This window comes from Dermacentor andersoni, chromosome 6, assembly GCF_023375885.2.
Source record: "Dermacentor andersoni chromosome 6, qqDerAnde1_hic_scaffold, whole genome shotgun sequence".
Classification (NCBI taxonomy): Eukaryota; Metazoa; Arthropoda; class Arachnida; order Ixodida; family Ixodidae; genus Dermacentor; species Dermacentor andersoni.
The window spans coordinates 176270781-176296529 of NC_092819.1; the positions used below are offsets into that span (position 1 = coordinate 176270781).

At 48.9% G+C, this 25749-nt stretch overlaps 1 protein-coding gene and 1 pseudogene across 6 annotated transcripts in view; both read left to right on the forward strand.

Moving 5' to 3' along the window:
* LOC140219041 (uncharacterized) overlaps positions 1-25749 on the forward strand; it is a 500311-nt pseudogene that overhangs the window by 82730 nt on the left and 391832 nt on the right.
* The window catches only part of LOC126523944 (uncharacterized), an 89607-nt gene that overhangs the window by 26163 nt on the left and 37695 nt on the right, over positions 1-25749 (forward strand). For 3 of the 6 annotated variants that reach the window (XM_072288892.1, XM_072288891.1, XM_050172355.3), the window contains 3 exons: positions 8248-8322; positions 8472-9034; positions 19755-19865. In XM_072288892.1, coding sequence (XP_072144993.1) covers positions 8495-9034; positions 19755-19865 — 651 coding nt within the window. In that variant the 5' untranslated portion in view covers positions 8248-8322; positions 8472-8494. Of the gene's footprint in view, positions 1-7760; positions 8145-8247; positions 8323-8471; positions 9035-19754; positions 19866-25749 lie in introns of those variants that run through there. The other 3 variants (XM_055066983.2, XM_055066982.2, XM_050172357.3) reach the window with 3 other exon arrangements.

Genomic DNA, 25749 nt, shown 5'->3' on the forward strand with positions numbered 1-25749 from the left:
ATCGGGGGGTCGATTTGACCAGGCGAGAACACTGAGCAGAAGTGATTGCATTCCATGAGGTCTGGCTTGCCGCAAGTGCCGCAGTTCACGCGGACTGCAGTTATAACTGGTTTTGAACCGGTCAGATATCTCCAGAATCTGTCCGGACTATTGAGCATGTAATTGGTCAAAGTAGTTGAAAAGAAAGTTGCCCTGGCGGTCTTCAGTTCGAACCTGCGCGCTAAGAACAGATATCGTGTCAGGGTTTCTTGGCGTTGCCTGCCGGGCGCGCCGTAGTCGGCGTTTCAAGTAGATAATGGTATCCACGGGTTTGCCTTTTGAACGAGTTTTCGTCTGACAGGTACAAACTGCGATATACAGTCTGAAACTGTTGACTTAAGATATGTCCAAAGATGCTGCACATCATTTTCCTGCAGTATCATGTCAAGAGCTAGCTCTAGATGATCGAGTATTGATGTGTCATCTGTCGTTTGAAAATTTAGCACATGCGTGTTACAATGTTTGGCAAAACCCTTATCGTCTACCCTAAGGGTGGCTGCTATGGTTTTATGGTCCGATATTCCATTTTCTACATTGATTTGGCAATTAAAGCTGTCGTCCGATAAAAATACCAGGTCAAGTATCGAGTGGCATTGGCCCTGTATTCGCGTTGGTTCATTTAACACTTCAATTAGGCTATGTTTTGCCATTATTTCCAGCATACAGTCCGCGTGGTCTATCGACAGTACTTGATATGCGTGCTTTCCATCAACACCAGGCAGGTTAAAATCGCCATTAGTATTGACCTACTATGTTTGTTAGTTATGCTTACAATGTAATCATCAAGCTTCTGAAGAAACTCTGAGGAACTGCCAGGGGCACGATAAATAACACCAATTATTAAAACGAATCTAACCATGAATAATTTGCACCATATGCTCTCGTGATCCTCAATGACGGGAAGTGGTTCGTACTTAATTATTGAGTTCTTGATTAACAAGACAACGCCACTGCCCCTTGTTGTCCTGTCATTACGTATGACATGAAAAGAATTCGGGAAAACTTCATTTTTAATGTCGCGTTGTAACCACGTCTCCGTGATGCCAACCACGTGAGGGTCATGTATTAAAGTCAGGCATTCGAATGTTCGTGCTTGTTAACAATGCTTTGTGCATTATTTAGTAGCCTTATTTCTGGGGGCTTCTGTGGTCATGAGCACTCATGCGGCCCAGATTGGCGGTTAGTGCGTGCTTCGGCTCGTCTATTTGCCGTCAGGTCCCATGGGTACGCGACGCTGCCGATAAATGGTGTACAAAGACATGACCGCCTTGGTGTGACAGTCTCCTCAGTGGAAAGGATTTATAGGCTCGGCCGAAAGAAGGCAAGCCGAGATAGACCCATTATCTTAAAGCTATATATCACTAATTAAAAATCCACAGGTACTAATACCAAAATTCGCATGCACTATAGACGCTTTCAGTATAGAATGATCTGCTTCAAAATTCAGCTTAAGACATTTTCAGTATAGTGCTCGTGTTGGTTTGTTTCGTCGTGGTTTGGAAGTGAGCTGCCATATTCCATTATTCCACCAAAATTTAGATTGGCCTGCTCTAAGATGAAGTTTGTGTTGAATTCCAATGGTAGGTCCAGATCGCTTTTTTTTTTTTCGCTCAGTATGGCGCAATCCTATTGCAATGGCAGAATAAGAGCGTGGGTTGTGTGTTCCAATGGCATAGCGGGACCAGCCACCGATTCCGGATCGCCCTGCGGAGCAAAAATATTTCCTTCGCAAGTCCGCGTGACGTATTTCCTTCGCCGGCCTCTGCTTCCTGTCACAGTCGCCTGTTTCCGGTCCCGGGCAGCCATGGATGCTGTGTCAAGCCGTGCATTTTTGTTCCTGCTCCTGGATGGTGACAGCTCCGACTCGACCATTATAAGTTCCCAAGTCCTTGTGAGGATTCTTCCGACAAGGGAGAAAAGCAAACGCACGGGATGGTCCAGATGATGGTGATGAGGTCTATCCGGTTCATCTAGAGTCACTGCATATGGCTCCCGCAGGGCATACAGTTTCCTACAATAATTACCAGAGGTAGCTCTGGCGCTAGTGTCTACGGGAGCTGCTATGGGAGCGGTTGTACCAGCATGGGAAGTACATGGATTTGCCTAAACTTCGTCCTTCCGGCTCGTCATTTTCAACAATGTACCGCGCAGTAAGTAATTATAAAAAAACATTAAAATTGTCCGACACAGGACCTCTAGTAGAGGCCTGATATTTAAACCATTTCGCCACGGACGCATGCATGGCGAGCGATGCTGAACGCCCTTCCGAATTTATCGCGGCCAAGCCTTGAGACGCTTGGCGCGTTTCGACCTCGCCACCTCGACAAGCTCAATCGTTGCAATTAGTAGCGATTTACGTGTTCACAGCGTGTTCTGCACTTCGAAGAGTACAGATTGCTCCGAAATTTACGACAATGAAGGCACATAAAGCGTAATATACAAAGCCACAAGCACGAAGATCAGACAAATCCATGTACTTTCCGTCATTCCCGAGGTGGGTCAATGACTGCAGTGCCGCAGGGAGCGATGTACAGCAACTCTAGATCCTCCTGAAGTCCCTTGAAAATTCGAAAGTACCGCCACGTGACCCCCTCGCCCCTTGCGCCCGTTTTTCTGCACGACAATTGGTCTCACTGTCGTTGCCCTTGAAAACGCGCAGATCTTGCCTTCTGCTTGTTTTTCTTTTTCCTCCGCGCCATTTTTCTCCTCGGCTTGGCTTTAGCTCAGTGTAGCGAACGTTGTACGCTGTTTCCTGCTCTCTGTGCTAATAACGCTATGCCGTGCTGTTGCGCATATAACTGCAGCAAGAAGCCTGAAGATTGTTATGCAATATTTGTGTACCACAAGGAAAGCGTGATGGCTTGTGCAGGAAGTAGTGGCTGCATAATATTGGCCGAAAAACTTTGTTCCGACAAAGAACAATGTTTGTGAGGTGAGGCGTCGTTCTTGTTGCTCGTATCAAAGCATCCCCTAATGCTGCATTTTTTGTTAATTTTCCCGGCCGGCTCACTGGCGTTTTTGCTGCGGCAATTGATACGTTGCGTAAGAATGGGGTTGTCCTCGGTATGCTTAATATTCTGGTGGGACTCCATCACCTCGCACGTCGCTAACTGTTGTTATTCAGTCGGAAATGCATCACTATAGGTTGTTTTCCGCTGTGAAGAATTCTGAGCGATGATACAGCTTCGATCGCATTTTTCGTTATTAGGATACGTAACCTGTTTTATTGAAAATCGAAATAGCGGCTTTAGAGGAGCTATTATTTTCAGCTTACGTCGATGTGTGCGTCAGTCACAATGATAGGAGGCCCTGAAAAAAAATTTGCAAGTATACCCTTGGTATTGCATGTGGTGAGCTCTAGCTTTAAAGTTTTAAGGCTAAAGCCTTTACATCTCCGTTTCAAGGTCGCGGTGTGAACAGAAAATATCACGCGACCCTGGAAGGCCAGAAACGACCCAAAGCATGTCCAGCCGTGTATAAAAAGTTAATGATTAGCCAAGTTAATTGATCATTCATTAGTGATTGAATTAAAGGGACCCTGAAACGATTTTGCAAACCTACCGAGTCGTTAGAGTAGGTCCTTCTGATCATTAATTGACGCATCTAAGTGCTCCGCGTAAAGCGTGTAATCTATTATAAGGTTTTAAAGATGCACGTCGCTACCGATCGCAACACACTGCGCGGCGGAATTTTAAGCCGCCCCTACCCATATGACGTCAGTGGGGTGAGCTGTCCGATTGGCTGACCGGGGCGCGTGATCGATAATTTTTCCGACTTTATGGTAAACAAATGAAGATCGTAATAGTTGAAATGTTAGCTCAATTGTTTTTATAAAAAAGTAACATAAAGGGAATGCACAAGAACAATTTTTCAGTACACTTAAAGGGATACTAAAGTGAAAAATGATTTCTTCTGCATCAGTAAATTACCGTTCTACAACACCAAACACCACTCTTACGATAAGACGTTTGATATGCCAAAAAAAGCGTAAGAACGAAATACGGGTGGCGACGCCTACTTAAGTTCCCGCACCTGGTGGCTTTGACGTCTTGGATTTTGATGGCATCTTCTAGGGCCTACTAATTATATATAGCGGTACAGATTGACTACGTTGTGTTCTAAAGGAACCAAATATTAAATATGGCAAGTTTCGGGAACCTTTATTCAGCCAACGCGGCCCAAATGCGAAAACATGCTTTGGAATCTCTGATGTCACGCTGACGTACCGGCGCTGTGATTTCGGCGTGAAATTCAAATACTCATACTTGGATCTTCATTTTCTCATCTACTAATCAAACTATTCTTTTTAAGTGACTACCTGCACGGTTCTCAGACAATGCTTCATTAGTCGAAACTGATTTATTGTTTCGCTTTACTGTCCCTTTAAGCACTTCCGGCACACAGCAAGTTTCGTCTGCTTGTGTTACAACGTGCTCCGTCTTTGACGAGAGATCCGTCGTCAGTGTCGGTCTGTCTTTTCGCGAGCGCTATGATTCGACTTCGTTGCGTTGTGGACTGCAAAGATAGCGACCGTCAATATGTCAAGCTGCGATATCATGACCCTCTGCAAGCCAGTAGACGAGCGGACTGGCTGCAGCGCATCGGACTGCCGCTATCCGATCGGCGCCAGGATTTGCGCGATTGCGGCCGTGACTTTACACCGGAAGATTGCTAGAGAGTTTTAGCAGTGCCGTATCACGATGCGGTACGTGCGGTATACGGCGCAGGAAGCAGTGGCTGCATGACATTGGCCGGAAGAACTTTGTTCCGGCAAAGAACAGCGTTGTTTGCGAGCTGAGGCGCCTTTCTTATAGCTCGTAGCAAAGCATCCCGTAATGCTACATTTTTTTCATTCTTCCGGCTTGCTCACCAGCGTTTTTGTTGCGGTTGTCCTCAGTATGCTTAATATTCTCTGGCGGCTCGATCACCTCGCACGTCGCTAATTGTTATTCAGTCGGAAGTGCACCATTATAGATCCTGCTTCGCGCCCTGAAAAGAAAATTAGTGGCAAGTATACCCGTGGTTTTGCAGGTGATGAGCGTTAGCTAGTCAGCATTGAGTTTTTTTTTTTTTTTTTAAGTTTTAAGGCAAAAGCCTTTAGATCTCTGTTTCAAGGTTGCGTTGTAAACTGGAAGTATCGCGTGACCTAAGGAAGGCCAGAGGTGATCCAAAGCATGCCCACGCCTGTATAAGGGAATTACACAAGTTAATTAACAAATCATTAGTGATTGACATAAGGTGGATTAGGGAGGATTAAGGTGGGTGGAGGTGGATTATGGTGAAGGGTTGATAAAAGGGTATTGAGACAGATTACGGTGCATGAACGAGGATTAAGGTGGATAAAGGTAGATTAATGTGGATTAGGGCTGATCAAGGAGGATTAAGACCGATTAGGGTAGATTAAGGTGGATTGGGGACCATGGAGCTGGATTAGGTCTGATAGAGGTGTATTAAGATATATTAGGACTATTAAGCAGTATTAAGTTGGATTAATGTGCATGAATAAGGATTAAGGTGGATGAAGGAGGATTATGATGGATTAGGGTTGATAAAGGAGGATTAAGACCGTAGAGGGTCGGCTAAGGTGCATTAGGGGCGATGTAGGTTATGTTGTATTAAGGTGGATGAAGGAGCATTAAGGTGGATTAGGGTGGACTAAGGTGAATTAGGGTTCATTGAGTATTAAGACCGGTTAGTCTACCATAATCCTCCTAATGCACATTAATCCACATTCATCTACCTTCATTCACTTTAATCCACCATAATCCATGAAAGTCCTCTTTAATGCACCCTTATCCACCTTCATCGACGTTAATCTACTCTAACCCTCCTTAATGCTCTCTAATCCTCCTTAATCAACCCTAATGCTTCCTCGTTCACTTTAATCCACCCTAATACACTATAGTCGTCCTTAATTAACCTTACTCCACCCGAATCCACATTCATCTACCTTAATCCTCCTTCATTCACTTTAGTTCACCCTAGCGGACCATAATACTCCTTAATGCACCTTAATCCGTGTTAATCCACCCTTATCTATGTTCATCCTCTTGAATCCACCCTAATCCTCTATAATCATCCTTAATCCAACCTAGTCCTCTTTTATGCACCTTAATCCACCTTCATCGACTTTAATACGCCTTAATCCTCCTTAATACACCCGAATTCATCTTAATGCAATCACTAATCAATCATTACTTTGCTAATCATTAAGCATCTCTTATACGCGGCTCCACATGCTTTGGTTTGCTTCCCACCTTCGGTCCCGTGATATTTTCTGTAGCTCACAACGGGACCTTGAAACAGGTCTTAAGGCTTTCGCTTAATAAGCCACACACAAAGGGATGTGTCACAAGCAATACTAGATCAAACGCACGAAGTAAAGCATCTGATCATGAGGCAGAAAAATTGTCTGGAGTATAGAACTCGCCTCAAAGAGAAATTCAAAGGGGAGCCACGAAAGCTTTCTGCAAAATAACATATGCCTGCGAAAAGACTCCAGTGGCTATGTTATTTGCAGAACAGCCCTCTGAACCACAGGAACACCAAGAACTCATGTCGAGCCGAACTGGCCCCTTTAGCGGCTGTGCTCCTGGCGCATTATTTTCATTTTGCGAAATCCGCGGAAGGCCCGTGCAGCGATGAAAGTACGGGGTATACATCGGTATACCCCGTTCATACGGCTTTCAGAAAAAACCAACCTCCTCATAAACGTTGCCTCCAGCATTATCGATGCTGTTGTTAGCATTTCTCAAAATGTTCAACCCCACTGGGGCGCGCAACTGGCCCAACATAACACGCCTCCATAGAATCCTGCGGCCCGTCCGCGGGAGCCCAGGAGGAAAAGTGCGCCGTGAGGAGGAGAGTGTGGCTACTTTCAAATTATCAAGGGGTTTTAGATCCGCCTCTAGTCTAGCGCCCTCTCGCCTGATTTCCCTGTTCTAAGTGGAGCACACGTATTCCATGCGCAGATTTGACGAGAGCGATCTCGGTCGGAAGGGCGCGCTCCGTTCGGGGTCTACCATTGGAATTCAACATTAGTCTGGTCCAAGCTGCTGCAAAATGACTGGGCAGTCCGCCCCTGCATAGTGGTTCGAACAGTTTAAGACAAGTTCCTTAGTAGGCCACACTGGCAAGAGCGAAGTCGGTGAAACCGTCGCGGTATATTGTGTTTCTTGTCTCAGCCGGTGCTTGTGTCCAAAGCAAGTCTTCGTAAGTGCGGACGTACCCACGAGAACTGAGTCCTTGGGGCAAACCTTGCAGTATAGCTCGCCTTTGTTCTCGTGCCCGCAGGGATATTACGAAGTTGCCGGTGCGCATGCCGTACTTTCATCGCTGCACGGGCCTTCCGCGGATTTCGCAAAATGAAAATAATGCGCCAAGAGCACAGCCGCTAAAGGGGCCAGATCGGCTCGACATGAGTTCTTGGTGTTCCTGTGGTTCAAAGGACTGTTCTGCAAATAACATAGCCACTGGAGTCTTTTCGCAGGCATATGTTATTTTGCAGAAAGCTTTCGTGGCTCTCCTTTGAATTTCTCTGGAGAATACGATGAGCAAAATGCCAACAAGGTAAAAGCGGGAGCTAACGTTCCGACAGGTGGACTTGTCTTTTTCGAGGCTTGAAACGACAAGTTCTCGAACGTTGGCTCCCGCTTTTACCTTGTTCTCGTTTTGCTCATCATCTTGAACTTGCATCTCCCGCCTTCCCTGCGTTCTCTCTGCAGAATACGGTGGTACAGCTACTGGAACCACGCCCGACATCTTTGGGCACATTTAGGCACTGCGCAAAAGTTACTTGGAGAGATGCGACGGTCATCGAGATGGTCGTGTGCTTCGCATGCCCGGCAGCAATATCGAGCGAGGAGGCCGCCGTGGCCCTTCGCCATTTCTCTTTCCCCACCCGGCGTGGCCTTATTGATCGGCCCCTCGCTAAAACGGTGCAGCGGGGGCCATTAAAGCGGCGCGCGCTGCTGTTGCGGCCGGCGCATCCATTTTGCGCTCGCCTCCCGAATCGGGATTTCCAATGTCGCCCTTCCACTCGCGCCCGTACTGGGGGCCGCAGCGCGAAACAAAGCGCGTGCTGCTCTAGTGTGCCATGTTGCTGGGTAAGTGCTGCGCGCGTGTGGATGCTTGCGTGTGTGTGTGTGTGTGCTGTGTTGACGCTAGGCGGCGTCATGCGTGCTCCAACCCTGTCGTTTGTACACCCAGCTGGAAGTCGCGGGAAGTACTTTGGGCAGCAGCTTGATGATTGGCGCCAGAACAGCGAGCTATACTCGAAAAAAGGTGAATAGAGGGTCTCCCGCTTTCCTCCTTTGGTCTTGCGCCCCCCGCATCCCTGCCCCCCCCTTTTACGCCTAAGTTGTTGTCCCGTGCGAGAGGACACGCCCGCGTAGGCGGAACAGTGCTCACTGACGTTCTCGCCGCCGACCCAGCGGACTACGACTACCACCACGCGATGGCTCAGCACGCGGCCGTGGTGTCGGCCGCGGGCGGCGGCCAGCTGCACCCGGCCATGGCGCAGCTGCCCATGCTGCCCACGGGGCTCAACCTGTCCATGGGCTCGGCGGCCAACATGGCCGCCAACATGGCTGCCGCCGCGGGCCTCCAGATGTCGCAGCTGACGGCGAGCGCCAACTCCACCTCGTCGTCCGCGTCATCGGGGGGCGGCGGTGGTGGGGGCTCGGCGGCCGCGCTCCACCACCACCACCACCACCACCACCAGCACCTTCAGCACCAGCACGGGAACGCTCCGGCGGCGCACCAGCAGGCTGCCGCTGCGCTGCACCACCAGCACCAGCACCACCACCACGTGGGCTACATGGGTCACATGGGCGCCGGCGCCGGCGTCGTCGGCCCCGGCGGCAAGCTCAAACACAAGAAGCCCAAGGTGAACAAGGACGGAGTGCCGGCACCCAAGCGTGCCACCACGGCCTACATCACCTTCACGCAGTGGTACCGGGAGGAGATGAAGAAGTCGGGACGCCAGATTCCGCGGGTGAGTGCCACTTGTCGTGGAACACGGAAGTAGTTGGGCATCACTGAACGGTGGCAGGCCTCGTTAGTCGGCCACAACAGGCTGGAGACTGCTTGCCTCGTCGTGGGCCGGGCTTTATGGAGGCAGCTTGTTTTACTAGCATTGAGAAATGCTTGCTTCTTTCCTCCTACCTGCACCGAGTGCCTTGACCTGATTGACTGTTGAAACGAGTGAGCACCAGCCAATTTTCTCTTGTTGGTGTAGTTGTGCAAAAAATACTAACGTAAGCAAAACCATTCAGTCAATTGAGAACAGACTTTACTATAAATAATTACACTTTTTGGTAGTTTTGTAATTGACCAATTCCCTTTCTTGCCCGGTAACACTCGCTACAATTTAAATACTTTCTTCAGTAACCAGTTTATTGACGAGACCAGCTGTTACAGCCCACACTACTTTGAGAGCCCGAGTTTGGTGGGTGATCACGGTTGTGCCACATGGCAGCTTAGCAATCACGTGTTCAGTTGGGCTGCTTGGCATTTATTTCCCCATTTTAACGTTGGCCATCGCATGGCATGGCTGGATAGCAGTGGCACGTTAAACATTGGCCCCAGGATCGCTTTTTGTTGGCCCCACAGTGTGTGGCTCCTCCAAGTGTTCATATGAGGACCAAGTCGCAGGAGTAACAATTTTCAATGCAAACTGTTTGCATCATTACAACACTGCCCTTCCATCCATCGTGTGCATTCAGCGAGGTTACAGTGTTGCTGCTTGTGTCCTCAAAAAAAAATGGACGAAAATTTTTAAAAAGCAATTTTAGTGAATAAAATACCTGCAGGGCGGCAGAGGATGCACCGAGAGGGCTCGTTTTCTACACTGTATTTGTGCGAAGTTAATAAAGCTTGAAAGGAAAGCTATGCAAAAATGGTCAATTACTTTTTTTTAATTTCTCAGTTACCTGCATTGGCCAGTAATTGTTCACTAATCACATTTTCGAATGTGGTTGTAATACTGCATGGGGATTGCTCATTGGCACTAATGTGTGCTCTAAACAGGTGAGAGTGTCGACGATACCTGCTGTTAAAGCTTAGGAAGATCATGCCTGAAAATTTTGGGGAGGCTTTCCCTCGTATTCTGGAATCCATTATGACTAGACAGAAGTGGTCTTCATTGACGGCAATGCGCCTGGAGTGTGCGTGTAACGGCTATTGCAATAATAACCTACTAACGGAATGACTGCCGAAGCCTTGTTTTACTTCGTGCCGTAGCAAGAGTGACGTACTTCGCTTCGTCTGCTTGTTCACACGTCGTGCAGTCGCGCGCGCAGAAATCGAAAGTAGCTGCCATTTTCAACCGGGCTCGAGCGCCTTGCGTCAGTCTGGGTGCTCGTGTGTGCCGCTGGCGGTGGCCACGTGTTCTCGTGCACTGCGCGAACTGAGATGAGCGCAACAGCTCGCGCGCGAGACCGCCACCGGAGGTGCGCCGCTCAGCAAAAACGCGAGGAGAAAAAAAAAAAAAAGTGGGACCCGCGACATATGCGTCATTTCCGGTGTGGGAGAATTCAGGGATAGTTTGGTTGCAGAGGCTAGGCGGCAAGTGGAAAGAGTGGATGTTGGCGATGATGAAGCTCGCCTCCTGAAATCAGGGGCTCGCAGCACTTGGAATATTTGTTTCGCTAATAATGAGCCGATTTCGAAAATTATCGCGTTATAACGCTCACTAACGGCACGTAAAAAGTTCCAGCGTAACCAAAGTTTGCTATGTGGCCTGGTGAGAGGCACCCTTTAAGATATGTGCGGCCATTTCTGCAATTTGTCTCGTTTGTGAACAAGATTCGTCGATCAGACGTGAAGGCTATATACGAACAGTGGACCGAGGAAGAATAGGCCTCACGTGACGCCTCATTATTTCATCTAGCTCCAATACTCGACAGCTGTCTGAATTTCACAAGTGCTAGCACCAAATCGTTTGTTGGAATGCCCGCAAGGCTTGAGAGTTCAAACGCCTTGAGAACTTGTAGGGGACGTCGTTGCCTCTGTGTTTTCGTTTTGCGGCAGCCACGCTGCGCCCCTCTGTGGACGTGGAACCGGCTTCTTCGCGGCGGGACTTCCGCGACCGGCAGACGAAACGTGTTTCGGTGGTAGTACCCCCCCCCCCCCGCTCCGACCTTGACGGCGTCTCGTGGGAACAACAATGCCGGAAGACCGGCGGTGTACGGCGGGTGGCGCAGCCCGGGGTCCAGCGGGCGCATTCATTGCTTCGCGAGCAGTGCCTGTAGTCGCGTCTGCACATGTGCAATGCGGTCGTTGCAGTGGTCGTAGGGATGCGCGGTGTTATTGGTGCCATCTGGTGGCACCCTCCCCTGAAGTGGCCTGGCCCATTGGGCGAAGGAGCGGTTTGCGGGCCCGACTTTATTCCAGAAAAGGCCTTTTATTGTTGGTTAGGAGAGAGGAGGACAGGCGCTTGGCTTAAGTGCTGGCTACATGGATGGCATTCTTGTTTGCCTGCGGCGCCGGGGAATTCCCTCGGGGATCGCCGCAGGCGTCAAAGATTACAGCGCAGTTGCGCGGTGCCTGATCGGAGACTTCGTTCGACGGTGTTCGCGAAATGCGATGACAGCAATCGGGTCTAGTGAAACCGAATCGAGAAGGCTTGCAGGATTCCGTGAGCAGACGTCAAGCACGCGCTGGCCGACACGGTTGGTGTTGCTCGAACACGACTCGCGGCGACGCTCACCTTCTGTCAGCCGCTGGCACGAGCCTCGTCCACCGCAATCGGCAACGAGGGCAAGTGACTGGGCCGCGTATTGTTTACTGGCGAGCACACCGGTCGTCCAACGGAATGTGGCGTGCTGCACCCCCGGCAATGGCGGCGGCGTTTTGCGAGCTCGTTTCATTATCGTCGCCCGCCCCGTTCCCCACACGGTGGGCTGTGGCAATCGATGAACGCGGCGAGTGACGTCAGCGAAGCAAACAAGGCTGGGCGCGAGGGAGGCAGTCACGTGACGCGAGAGCAGAAGGCCGGGAATTACGTGCGGCGGGGTCATTTGCATCTTCTCCCGGGGATCCGCTGCTCGACGGACGCACTTGTAGCGTCGCGTGAAACCAGCGGCACAAAACGAGCTCCGGCACAAACGAGTGGAGCTCCGCGGTGCGTAGTCGTTGTTGGCATTGGCCCGATCGTCGACGGTGTCTCGCATCTGTTCTCGGCGCCACGTGGTTACGCCGACTGGCGCATGCAAGCCATGCAGGTGGCTGTCGCTTTCGCCTGCAAGTGCGGGCGACGACATTGAGCGACGTGTTCCCGGTATGAGGGCAGCAAACACGCGCCGAAAGTGACGGGCTTTATTATTTTTAGTTGATGCGTTTTACGTAAGGAGCAGCGTAATATGTCAGAAAGTCTTGCAGTAGGTTCTCACCCTTGCACATACCAAAAATGTCGTTTGCGCGTTTCGTGCGACAATCGGTAGTACTTGACTTCTGACATCTAGTTTCGCCTCGCGCTATTGGGTAGTCGCTCATGGCACTTCTGACGAGTGACGAAATCTGGATTTCCAGAACCGAGGGACAAGGGCGAACGATGAGATCTGTTCGCCCGATCTGTTTCGTTGCCGTCGTGTACAATATCGCTCTCGTGGGGATTGAATGCACGGGCTATGTGTTTTGCCGACTGCGGTGCCCGACGCATTTGCGCGCCCAAGTTGAGGCACGCCACCGCGAATTTCGGCGCTGTTATGCACGTGCCGCGAAGTGAACTGCGATCTCGCGGTTGCTGAATCTGCCGTCTGGACGGTCACTCCTCTCCTCCTGCTTGTTTCACTTTCCACGAAGGCGCCCGCGGCCCGGTAGCTGCTGGGCGCGCGCAGCCGGTTTGCGGCGCACTGCGAGGGTCGATGCGTGGAACGGGGTGGGCGAGGGGAAGCGAGCTTCGCTGGCGGCTCTTCGGGAGGGCGAGAATGGCCGCCGGAGCTGCCGCTTCGGCCGCCTGCCCTCCCGCGCGCCGCGTCGGGGAGAAACATGGCCGCCCGCCGAGAAGCAGCAGCCGCCGCCATGTCCTCTCTCTCTCTCGCGCGCGGGCGCGCGCTCTGTCGTTTGTTTTGCCTTCGCGCTGTATTTTTTTCTTTTTTCGCCTGCCTGCTGTTGTGATTTTTGCACTGCGTTGCTCCGCCGTAGCGTGTTTTCGTTTTTGTCGTTGCACTAGTGGCTTTTTTTTTTTCTTTCTTTTTTTGAAACAGTCGGGTGGGTGCCTCTAACAGAGATCGCCTACGATGCAACCTAGGTGCGCCCCTTTGAGGGTTTTTTTTTTTTTTCTTTCTTTTTCTACCTTTCGTCACCGAGCGATTGATTAGTGGTCGAGCCCGGGAGTGCGCTTTTGGGGCATGAGGAGCTCGTAGGCTAACAGTGATAATAAACAGTGATAATGACGACCTTTTCCCTTCAGTACATCACTGTTGGGGTTGAAGGGGCCGTCGAACACTTCTCAAGCCACCGGTTTTCGGTCGCCAATTCCGTAGATTAACGGTCGGAGAGATAAATTCAACAATAATGGCAGTGGTAAGGGTGTTAATTCCAGTGTTATTCAGCCGACAAATTTCAAATACAAGAAAAAAAAAATGCATGCCCTCAACTTCTCACACCCATTGACGCCCCTCGCTGCCAGTGGTAAGAGCCTGAAGCGCCCACATAATTTGCACTTCATGATTGCCCACGTGTTTGTGGATTCCCGCTACTCCAGTGTGCTGATGACGCTGGCCAAGCAACCTGCAACTACACAGTGGCACTTTAGGTTAGGTTAGGTTAGGTGACAAGGCTGCTAACGAGCGTACAAAAGCGAAAAGCTTTTGTGCTCGGAGGCCACATGTGTGCCACCATGCCATAGGCGAAAGTAGGGTTGTGACATCGTTGATGGTTCTGGCGAGTGCCACTGGGTAATGATGCAGTCGCCAGCGATGTAGTGATTTGATTACGTGATTAAAATAAAAATTTCAATATCGCTGCATTGATTTAGGTCAGAGGCATCTCCAGCCGTCAGTCTGTGCTATGTGCAACAGGAAGACTGCTTAAAAAGTATTCTAGCAAAGGGCCTCTTTAAAAAAAAATGCTATCTTGGCAAAGTTCACACGCTGCAGAACTTGGAGCAACAGCCAATACAGGGCAACTGGCCACTCCATACAGTGCCAAGAAAAACAGAGGTATAGCCCTGGACACAAATAAAACATGATTTTAAACATTACTTTGGGGATCATGGTAATCCAGAGACAGAGAAAATACTTCTAGAGATGAATGTTGCTCGAAGTAAATTGAATTGAGAAGTTTGTGAAGGTTCAGGATCGTAACATCTGAAGCATTCGGTGCATACCCAGTGTGGCTTGTAGCAGATGTAAGAAAAAGTAATTAAATTAAAATGTAATCTACAGTAGCAATACAAGGAGAGTAATCTGTTAATATAGCTTTTCATGCATTAGTCGTTCACATAACACGCCGATTTGATTAATAATATTAATAAACATTCAAGTCATTGGTCATTTACAACTAGAACAACAGTAATTGTATACGAAGGCATGGGACACTTAATTTTCATTTCACTTGAGAAAGAACAGCCCTCATGTGTGCACGGAACATTCATCAAACACTGTCATCCCTTGACAGAACCATGAATTGGGCTTAGTCTAGGTACATACGCAGCGCTGTGTCTGCACCCTATAGCAGTGCTTTAACCGTACTTGTACCGTCAAACCTCGTTAATACGTAGTCGCGAAGATGCCCCCGCCCAGCTTCCATTTGACCCCATGTATTGGCTGACTGCTTAAGCCGTAGTTGCTCAGTGCCCACCAAACGGTTGGTGTGTACTACTTCTTCTTCTACATGCACAGGCACAAAATCTGGAAAATCTCATGTGCACAGACGTTCGATTCTTGAGTTGTGACACCCGGATGACAGCCGCCAGTGATAGGGACGTTAAAACATAGCCACCATGACGTATTTCCCACTCGTACAGCTGTTACCGATTGCAGCGCACAGAAGCATGGCCTTGGAGATTGGCTCCCAGTGACGCGAAGAAGCCGGTAGGGGTGCGACTTCGCTGTCGCCATTGAACCCAATCCAAGTAGTAGCCACCATGCAGCGTTGTTTATTTTTTGCACAGTCATTTCTATGCCATCGTTGCCTCTGTTATTACCGAAGTGCCGCCAAACGACAAAGTGATGAGGACGACGCGGAAAGCAACAGCGCACATGATTCAGACACGACAGTGGCAGAAGTTGCACGTTACGTCAGCCTCATGCAAGTGATTGCCAAGAAGACGGGGCTGTCAGAAAAGCTGGCTCGTAGACTAAACGAGTTTGAGGCCACCGTGCCATCAAACGAAAAAAAAATAGTGCATGTTTTCTGCCCTTTCATCGCACGCTCTCGTAATTCTGTTTTTGACATTCATTACGATGCATAGCTAAGTTAGCGTGTTTTTTTTTTTTCTTTTTTTTTTCTTTTCTTTTTTTTTTTTTTTTTCTTTTTTTTTTTCTCGAGAACAGGATACAGCCGCATTGTGCTCAATGGACACCTAAAAACACTTCCCGCCCTTTGCGTACTTTATTGCTATGTTCTTGCAACCTAACATTATGACATCTACCTGTCTGCCCTAAAAAGACCGACCGCATTTCAGGAGTATCTTGTACACTACACCTATCGAACAAACTGTGTACTTTTTGCTATGATAAATACTGCAAGGCCTACATTCCTTAGCAACAGGATTAGTTCCGACACAAAGCTGGGCAAGTTTTTAAAGCAGAGAAAACCGCATCGGTACCTGCTCCTTGTCCTATATTTTTTAAGTTTGTGGGAGGTCCCATGAATGGACGGGATAACAGCAGTTTTGTTCCTTCGATCATGTACCTGAGGCTCAATGCTGTTTGAATGCTCAATTGCGAATGCATACTCATGTCGGTTTTATGCTTTTGGAGGGGTGTCTCGGTATATATACGTGTTACTCGGAATAAATTCAGCGCTTGTCGTCGTCGTTCTTTTGGTCACTGTCTATGTACGCGCTGTAAGTGATGTTTGAAAAAAATGGAATACCAGTTAGCCCGTACCCAAACCCTGCTTCAGGAGGTAAGCCTCGCACAAACCCTTCTCCACAACAAATCGACTCTATCGGTTAAAATTGGTAAGCATACATGCGTTTAACCCTGCGCCAGAAGTGCTAGCTGCCGCACCAAGAGGTGAAATGGCTGTTCCACCACTGCAAACTTAATTACAGTTGCCGACCGTTTATTCGGACCTCACGGGGACTGCGGAAATGTCCGAATAAACAGGTGTCCGAAAAAGCAGATTAAGAAAAAAAGATGAAATCCTTTAAGAATCCAGATTAAGATAAATTCAGATTAAGAAAACCAGATGAAATTCGGGCTCGGCAGTAGGCTTGAAGAAATCGTGAATGCACCATTGCACGCTGTTCCGTTTACGCGCAATCAGATAAGCCTGAATCTCTGAGAGGGTCGAACGGTCACTATAGGCGGCTGAAAGCACAGTCACTGCTTGTGCACGCTCCGCATGCGACGGCAGCATAGCACATGGTGCGTCATCTTCCAACTCGGAGTCATCGTCCGGCAGTGCAACATAGAGAATGGGTGCAGCAGAAACCTGACGAATGATCTCGCCGTCGTCGAGTTCTGCGCATGTCAGTACAGCAGTGTCGGCACCTGTGAAACTGTCAAATGAGACGGTGTCCGGAATCGCAATGCAACCACTGCGCAGGTCTCGGCAGAACATTTTCCGCATCAATAGGGAGCACATTGGAAGGCGACAAATCTTAGGCCTCGCGGCACCCGCTTGCCGGCATTCCCCAGCGAAGTCTGCGTGGGCCACGACCTACTGAACTCCAGACCTGCACAGATCTCCCTCCTCCAGCACGCCTGGTCTAGTTCGCCCCTTTTGCCGCTAGGGAAAGAACGTACGAGCAGAGTGGCGCTAGTTATAACCTGTTCGCTGCGATCTGTTCAGCGCTTGTATTGGCGATAAATGAATAAATTCACAAATATACAAAAGAAGACATATTTGCGAATGCTTTGCATTTGAATAGTGAAACTAGAAGAGGAGGAGCGGTGCAAGAAATGTAAACAATGAGCATAGGTAGCCGCTGCAATGCTAGATCGTCGGCATAAATTTCCCTTTCCTAGCCTCCTTAAGAGACCGGAAAAATTGTTTTAAAAAATTCATAGGATAATCTAGCTTTTTTTAGTTGATTACAGACAGCCTAATGTCGTAGATGACATTAGGATTTACTGCTGTGTGCCGTAGTCCGTAGTGAAAGGCAGATGATCTGGTAAAAGTATAGTAAAAGTATTTACGAGTAAGTCCTCCGCCCGATATGTGCAATAGGCTGATCGATTCTGTTTCAAGGGAAGGTGAGCATATCTTGTTTTTAATATCGTTGGATGTCTAGCTCAGCAGAAAGCTTGCAATAAATGAAGCGATCCCAGTGCTTTAAGACGTGCTGTACTGCAGGCCTTAAATCGTGTCACGGAACTCTTTTCAAACTGTAAAGCTAGCTTTTCTGTGTGGTACGGCGGCAGCATAACGGTGGTGCCTAAGGGGGGAGGTGGGTCCTAAAAATTTTTTTCTTTCCACAGCCTGGGGTAATTTTTCATGCTGATTTCAGATCTATAATTAGATTTTTGATAGCTGTAGCAGTTCAAAAAATAGTGAGGTCTGAAGTACGAATTTGTCACGAATTCGAAACGCCGACTGCTGAAAAACTTAGCCGCATGTCCGAGGATTCCGCGCGCGAATCTTGGTCGCGAAGTCCGCGTCGCCGATGCGAGTCTGAAACATCCACAAGCGTAGGGATCGGCCACGCTACTGCGATGCCTGCGTAGCGCCCGTTTTGACACGGCGAGATTACGGCGAGTGGAGACGTCAAACTCTCGAGGTGCAAAGAGCCGAGCAGACGACGCGAGCGCCGGACCAATGGCGAACCGCGCTGGAGTCGCGTGGCGGGCGCGGCCAATCGCAGACTTCGGCACGACCCTCAATCATTTGCTTTTTGTTCGCTTGTTTCTGTATGGAGGAGATCGCTGAAGCGGCAGATTTGAAGACGGAGAAATGCGCTTTCCAACGAGACCGAGATGGCGGCGCTCAGTCGCGCCGTTCCGGAGATATTGTGGTGTGAAAAACGCTGTTCTTTCTTGATTTCCGCGAGATTTTTCGCCACCTTGGCTGATAAAACGAATTTTTTAGAGCACTTCTAAGTGGTTTACAGTGATGATATTTGGGTGTCAGATAGAAAAAGGGTTATAGAAACTGAAAACGTTATTGTCAAGAAATCGATTTTTTTGGCCATTTTTCGCGATGTAAAACCCGCGTCCCCCCTTAAGATAGGTACGCAGTGAAGCTGGGTACGTAATTCACTTTTTGAACTCGCGACGCATTCACGGTCAACTTTTAAGAGTTAAAATGAGTAGTAATCGTTCTGTCGTCCAACATTACGGTGGCTTCAAGTTTCTAAAGACCGCAGACGCGAATTTTACGAGTACAATGAAACCGTTGTGTACGTTGCGAACTCTATACACAATGTGATTTATAATAATCTGCTTGAAAAAGGCAATAGGAGCGGCTATTTAACGCTATATTAGAGAGCAGCGGACTACACGCTCCGACATTTTTTAGGTTCTGGCAGTCAACTTTTGGAGCCAAGTGACCGATCAAAGCCTTGTGACATCACTGTCACTCTGTTAGCAAAAATCATCAACTAGAGAAGCAGTTCGCCACAACACAACAGCTGCCGTACTAATTACAACGCCGCCCACCGCGTAGCAGAGGAACAGTTTATAAAAGCGCCACCTACGGCCGTCGGTTGAGCGAAAGTGGGCGCAAGCTGCTCCCATAGAAGTCGGATATCTGTGCAGGTCTGGAGTTCCCGTAGGTCGTGGCGCGAGCACTGTCGGCGCCATTAGACACTCGACGCGATGTTTCCGTACGCCGCGTTGGAACACCGAAACCTCGACACAACACACAAAGCAAATACCACCGTGCCAACACCAGTTGCACAAACGAAAAATGTGGCCTGCTCGCAGCGTCGTGCGCAAAAGAAACACATCAGCTGCTGGATTGTTTTGACATGGCTTACTAAGCTGAAACCGGAACTGCTGTACGGCCACTCTATCGAAACAGGCAGAAACGATGATGAGGAGCGGGGATTTCCAGTAGCGCCACTTCGTGGGGCAGCAAGGAGGCTCCGTTCAATACAAAAATGGCGTTCAGCAAGTCGAACTATGCGCCGGTCAGAGTCGGTGCATGGTGCTCTCGATCGAGTTGGCTCAAGGAGTGTCCGAAAAATCCGACGAGAGGTTGCAAGGTGTCCGAACTTTCGGCAGTTATACATTATGGTCTATGGGGAGAACGGTGGTGCCGCGAAGCTGACCGAATAATCGGGCATGTCCAAATTTTTGCAGTCGGGAAAATCGGTCGGCGACTGCATTTGGTTTTCCAGGCAACCTGCCTCGTACAAATAATCTTTTGATTATTCAAACAAGCATACCCTTACAGTACATGTTTGCCTTCTCGAATAGCGGTGGTATTTCTCTCGTGCCCATTGCTCTGCACATTTCGTAATGAACTAGCTTTTCGGCTGCAAATGCTGGTGACACCCTGGGGAAGCGTGATTTTGCAAGTGTGTTGACGATGACGCACATTGCAGCTTGTTGTGACATGGCAGGAGTGATGCAGCAGCATGTGTTGTCCGTTTGCAGATTGGTGATTTTGGCAAAGAATGTGCCGGAAAGTGGAACACGATGTCCGACGAGGACAAACAGCCTTTTCTCAGTGCTGCTGCCAGAGACCGTGAGCGATACAAGCGGGAGGTAAGTGACGTTTGAATCACCACTTTGCTGCTTATCGAGAACACTCGGGAAACTGAGGTTCAACAGCATTTAGTTTCTGGGAAGTTAGGTGAACTGCACATGAATAATGCCTGGCTTTCTGCGGTCACTGTCCTAACAGGGCTAATCTGATGCCGACAAGCTGTATAAAGAGGGCACAGGGGCATTGTAGGTAGAACCAACTACAGTTAAGCGAGATTTTTTATGGTTTTCCGATTAGATTTAGCTTCTAGATTTCGCGGAGGGATTCTTGAATGTATAAACGTAGCGAATATGCACTTTTCCGAAAATTGACTTTTTTGTGATTTCTTGCCTTTTCAAGACCCGCGTCCCCCCTTAATGGGGGACACTGCTATTAAAGACCAAAAAATCGCAGAGAAAATAAATATTTTGAAAATGGTATGTTCAGAATTTCCAACTATTATTCTACCACTCCGCCAAATTTTTCGCATTCTAAATCAATATTTTAGCCATAATATAAATTTTTGGCACCACTGTGGGCTAAATGCGAGTCAAATTTTCTGTAAAAAGCTCTTTTTTTCGCGGCGCGTGACAGCCCCCACAGTCATTCGGTCGTGCTGACCCGTATATCCTTTAAAAGAGCAGTCTCTCATCTTCATTCTCCCACCACCACCAGCTCCGTCCGCGCTTTGACAGTGAAGAAATTCCGCCTCAAAAAGAAGACCCAATGCGTGCTGTAATTGGTCGACAAAGGCAGTCAGCTAGCCACGCCATTGGCTAGACCGGCATCGTCTGCATCACTCTGCACACACCGTGCGTGCCTACGAGGTTTCCCACGCTGACAGTGATGCCGACCGAGACTCCGAAGTTCGCTACAAAGTTCAAATTTAGAAAAAAATAAATAAAAAGGAAGACTAAGTCGGCACGCAATGTCAAGAAACGACACTCCGCCGTGCCATTTCCCGACAACATCGATGGCGCGCATTTATACATTATCGGCACAGTGGCGAGCATCGCTCGATGCAGGGCGGGTGCGGTTACTCTGGCTGCACCAGTGTGTCGAACCATCGGTCTCTCGCCAACAGTCTCTCGCAACAGTGTTCTCGCCAACGTGACGAAACGTGTGCGTGTGCTCACGCTACATTGGACTATAGCTCGCCCGCTCCCGCAGTCGAGTGACGCCGGAGATTCCGATGGCGTGTTAGGCCTTGTCCCCTGAAGCACTCCTGACAACGGCGGTGTTTCATCGACGTTTCAGCACGATGCTACTATTCTGTAACCGGAATTTTGGCGTATTGACAGTGAAGCTCAAGAAAAACTAAGCGTTAGTGCCAACTGCTGCTACTGAGTGGAAATCAAAACTACTAGGTCGCATTGGCGATACTGCTGCCAGAACAAACGAGTCTGCTGAGCATGCATCTGCTGAAAACTTGCAACGAGTGCTCGGAAGGCATCACCGTAGTGACAGGCTACTAATGCAATAGCACTTGTATACAGTAAAACCTCGTTAATTCGAACTCTGTTTATTCGAAATTCAAAGGGTTTCGGCGGTCCCAACAGTTTGCATGCAAATTTTGCCGGATAATTGCCCATATCTGGTTAATACGTCAGTTTAAGGGGGGAGGAGGGGATCAGAATCAACTTTTTTGTTTCTTGACAGAAGGGGCTGAAATTTGGCACACACACTGCACATTGCAATAAAGAGACAATTCTAAAATTTCATTAGGATATCTTAATTAGTTTTTGTTCTATAAGAATTTATAAGTTCCTTGCTTGTGGAAAGCCTGGCACAGTAACGAAACATGATAGGGAGCTGGAAATACTTTGCATGTTTGCCCAGATGTCTAATCTACATCAAGACAGTGTTCGATTTTTTTTTTAGAGCGCTAATAATTTTTTGCTCAACATAACATGCACATGACTGTGCTTCACTGCATGGAGCCATGTAGTAATTGTGAAATAATTAAATAATGGAAAGATAAAGAAACATTTCAAGACTGTCTTTAAATACAGCACAGCTTGTGGATCACAGCAAAACAAACTGGACCAAAATCAGTCAAGCCATTGTTGTGCTACGCTTTCCACGAGCGAGGTGATTGACAAAAAAAATGCAATTGAGAAAACTGGCTGCAAAGTTTGCAAAGTTTTGAAAGCACTGCAAATTTATTAAAAAGCATCAGGGCTGTAATATTTTGAATCATTGCTGTCAGGCATCTTCTTACACCTTTGCCTCTTTATTTGGTGGGCTTTGGATGCCTTCTTCAGGCGTTCTTTATCCTTTTCTTGCGCCGTTTGGAGTAGTGCATGACCACCATTTTCACTGCCAGACCGAGCCTGGTATCGTAGTGTACACCCACAGAACGCTGTTGGCATCTTGGGCACAGAGCTTTAGCGATCAAAGAGTTCATCGCGGAAACAGGCATAATAATGATCTCGCAGTCACAAGGGGCCTAAATTTGTTCTTGGCATTGCTGCTTCCGCTCAGTCGCTGACACTGCGCGAAGGGAGTCGCGAACGCTGCATGCCTGCGCTTCTGCAGTCACCGCTGACACAAAACGCGGCTCGAGGTGCGTCTGAATCGTGCGACGATTCGTCTGGTGAGCCTTGAGTCACCATACAGTATGCAGCTCGTCGACGGTCGGGGCTCACTCGCAGGCTGCGTGTCCCTGTCGCACGATGCATCGGAAACGCACACCGTCTCTGCCGGCGATGGAGACCTTCGACCCGCGTCGCCTCCAACAACGCAATCTCGGTTGCCGAGTCGCGCGGCCGTACGCACAGGTGCGAGAGCCTCCATTGGCACGTCTTCCGGTGGCTTAGTTATCAGTATCGATGTCACAGGGCGATTGTCTGCTTCGCTGCTGGAATAGCACGGTGCAAGATAACGCGGCACGTTATCCGCGTGTTCAGTCGGGTTCTCCGCTTCTCCCGCTGGCCGCCGTCTTTTTCTCGCCGTAGGAGGCTTGCGCTTCCGTTTTCCGAAGGCATGCTTCATTTAAAAGTTCTTTTCGAACGAGCGACGATCCATCACTGACCTGGGAGCTTTCATAAATCCGAATTCTGCGAGTGTCAAGCGAAGAACGACGCCAGCGTGGTTTTCAAAGCAGACAACTGCCGTCCGCTGTGGTTGCCAGCTTGCCCGCTGCTGCAGCAGCAACCAATGGCGAGACGCCTTTCAGTACGGCAACCAATCGGAGGCCCGCTTTCATCGCAGGGCCCGTGTGACCGCCTTTAGCAGACCCGCGCTTCTTTTGTGTTTGTGCGTTTGTTACAAGATGGCGACGACCGAAAAATTCGGAAACGGAATGGCGAAACTTCGAGCGTTCGAACGATACCAAGATGGCGGCGTTCGGTGGCGGGAAAGACGAGTTAGGGCTCCGCGAACTGCGGTGATTTTACGCGATTTAAAGCTGTTTTCTCGCCCTACGCACTGATAAATTAATTTTTTTCGGGCACTTTTAGTGCGTTTTCAGTCAAACCATATTGATACAATGTAGATTAGGCATTGCAGATACCAAAACGCGACGTTGCCAAAAATCGATCTTTTTTGCGATTTTCGCGATCTGATCCCCGCGTCCCCCCTTAAGGGGAGAGGAGGGGATCAGAATTAACTTTTTTGTTTCTTGACAGAAAGGGCTGAAATTTGGCACACACACTGCACATTGCAATAAAGAGACAAATCTAAATTTTCATTAGGATATCTTAATTAGTTTTTGTTTTATAAGAATTTATAAGTTCCTTGCTTGTGGAAAGCCTGGCACAGCAACGAAACGTGATAGGGAGCTGGGAATACTTTGCATGTTTGCCCTGATGTCCAATCTACATCAAGACAGTGTTCGAATTTTTTTTTTTTTTAGTGCGCTAATAATTTTTTGCTCAACATAACATGCACATGACTGTGCTTCACTGCATGGAGCCATGTAGTAATTGTGAAATAATTAAATAATGGAAAGATAAAGAAACATTTCAAGACTGTCTTTACGTACAGCACAGCTTGTGGATCGCAGCAAAACAAACGGCCAAAATCGGTCCAGCCATTGTTGTGCTACGCTTTCCACGAGCGAGGTGATTGACAAAAAACATGCAATCGAGAAAACTGGCTGCAAAGTTTTAAAAGCACTGCAAATTTATTAAAAAGCACCAGGGCTGTAATATTTTGAATCATTGCTGTCAGGCATCTTCTTACACCTTTGCCTCATTGTTTGGTGGGCTTTGGATGCCTTCTTCGGGCATTCTTTATCCTTTTCTTGCGCCGTTTGGAGTAGTGCATGACCACCATTTTCACTGCCAGACCAAGCCTGGTATCGCAGTGTACACCCACAGAACGCTGTTGGCATTTTGGGCACAGAGTTTTGGTGATCAAAGAGTTCATCGCGGAAACAGGCATAATAATGAACTCGCAGTCACAAGGGGCCTAAATTTGTTCTTGGCATTGCTGCTTCCGCTCAGTCGCGGACACTGCGCGAAGGGAGTCGCGTACGCTGCATGCCTGCGCTTCTGCAGTCACCGCTGACACAAAACGCGGCTCGAGGCGCGTCTGAATCGTGCGACGATTCGTCTGGTGAGCCTTGGGTCACCATACAGTATGTAGCTCGTCGACGGTTGGGGCTCACTCGCAGGCTGCGTGTCCCTGTCGCACGATGCATCGGAACCGCACACCATCTCTGCCGGCGATGGAGACCTTCGACCCGCATCGCCTCCAACAACGCAATCTCGGTTGCCGACTCGCGCGGCCGTACGCACAGGTGCGAGAGCCTCCGTTGGCACGTCTTTTCCGGTGGCTTGGTTATCAGTGTCGATGTCACAGGGCGATTGTCGGCTTCGCTGCTGGAATCGCACAGTGCAAGATAACGCGGCACGTTATCCGCGTGTTCAGTCGGGTTCTCCGCTTCCCCCGCTGGCTGCAGTCTTTTTCTCGCCGTAGGAGGCTTGCGCTTCCGTTTTCCGAAGGCATGTTTCATTTAAAAGTTCTTTTCGAACGAGCGACGATCCATCACTGACCTGGGAGCTTTCATAAATCCGAATTCTGCGAGTGTCAAGCGAAGAAAGACGCCGGCGTGGTTTTCAAAGCAGACACCTGCAGTCCGCTGTGGTTGCCAGCTTGCCCGCTGCTGCAGCAGCAACCAATGGCGAGACGCCTTTCAGTACGGCAACCAATCGGAGGCCCGCTTTCATCGCAGGGTCCGTGTGACCGCCTCTAGCAGACTCGCGCGTCTTTTGTGTTTGTGTGTTTGTTACAAGATGGCGACGACCGAAGAATTCAGAAACGGAATGGCGAAACTTCGAGCTTTCGAACGATACCAAGATGGCGGCGTTCAGTGGCGGGAAAGACGAGTTAGGGCTCCACGAACCGCAGTGATTTTACGCGATTTAAAGCTGTTTTCTCGCCCTACGCACTGATAAATTAATTTTTTTCGGGCACTTTTAGTGCGTTTCCAGTCAAACCATTTTGATACAATGTAGATTAGGCATTGCAGATACCAAAACGCGTCGTTGCCAATCAAAGCTTGATTGTGAAAGCCAAAAAAGACATTTTGAGAAAATGAGCTTTGAAAGTTTTGAGCACATATATTGGTCTAAAATGACCCTGCAGCGTAACTGGAGATGTCCTTAGGCACTCTCCTTTCGCCGCCTTTTCACCCTGCGATCGCTTCTTGGCCTTTTTCAAGTGCAGAGAATCTTTCTCGGCTGTCCGTTGAATGGCCAAGTGGTCAGGTGTTAGCCCCACTGATGAACATAGCTCTCGGGTGAACCTTCATCCCAGTCGCGAAGCATCGCTGCCACGGGGTCCCGGATAGCAGGTCACCTAGGGCATCCATTTGCACTAGGAGAAATTTTTTGCCTTCACTTGTAGTGGTGGCAGCTTCGGCATTGTGCCCTATTGCTTTAACTTTTCGCTCCATCG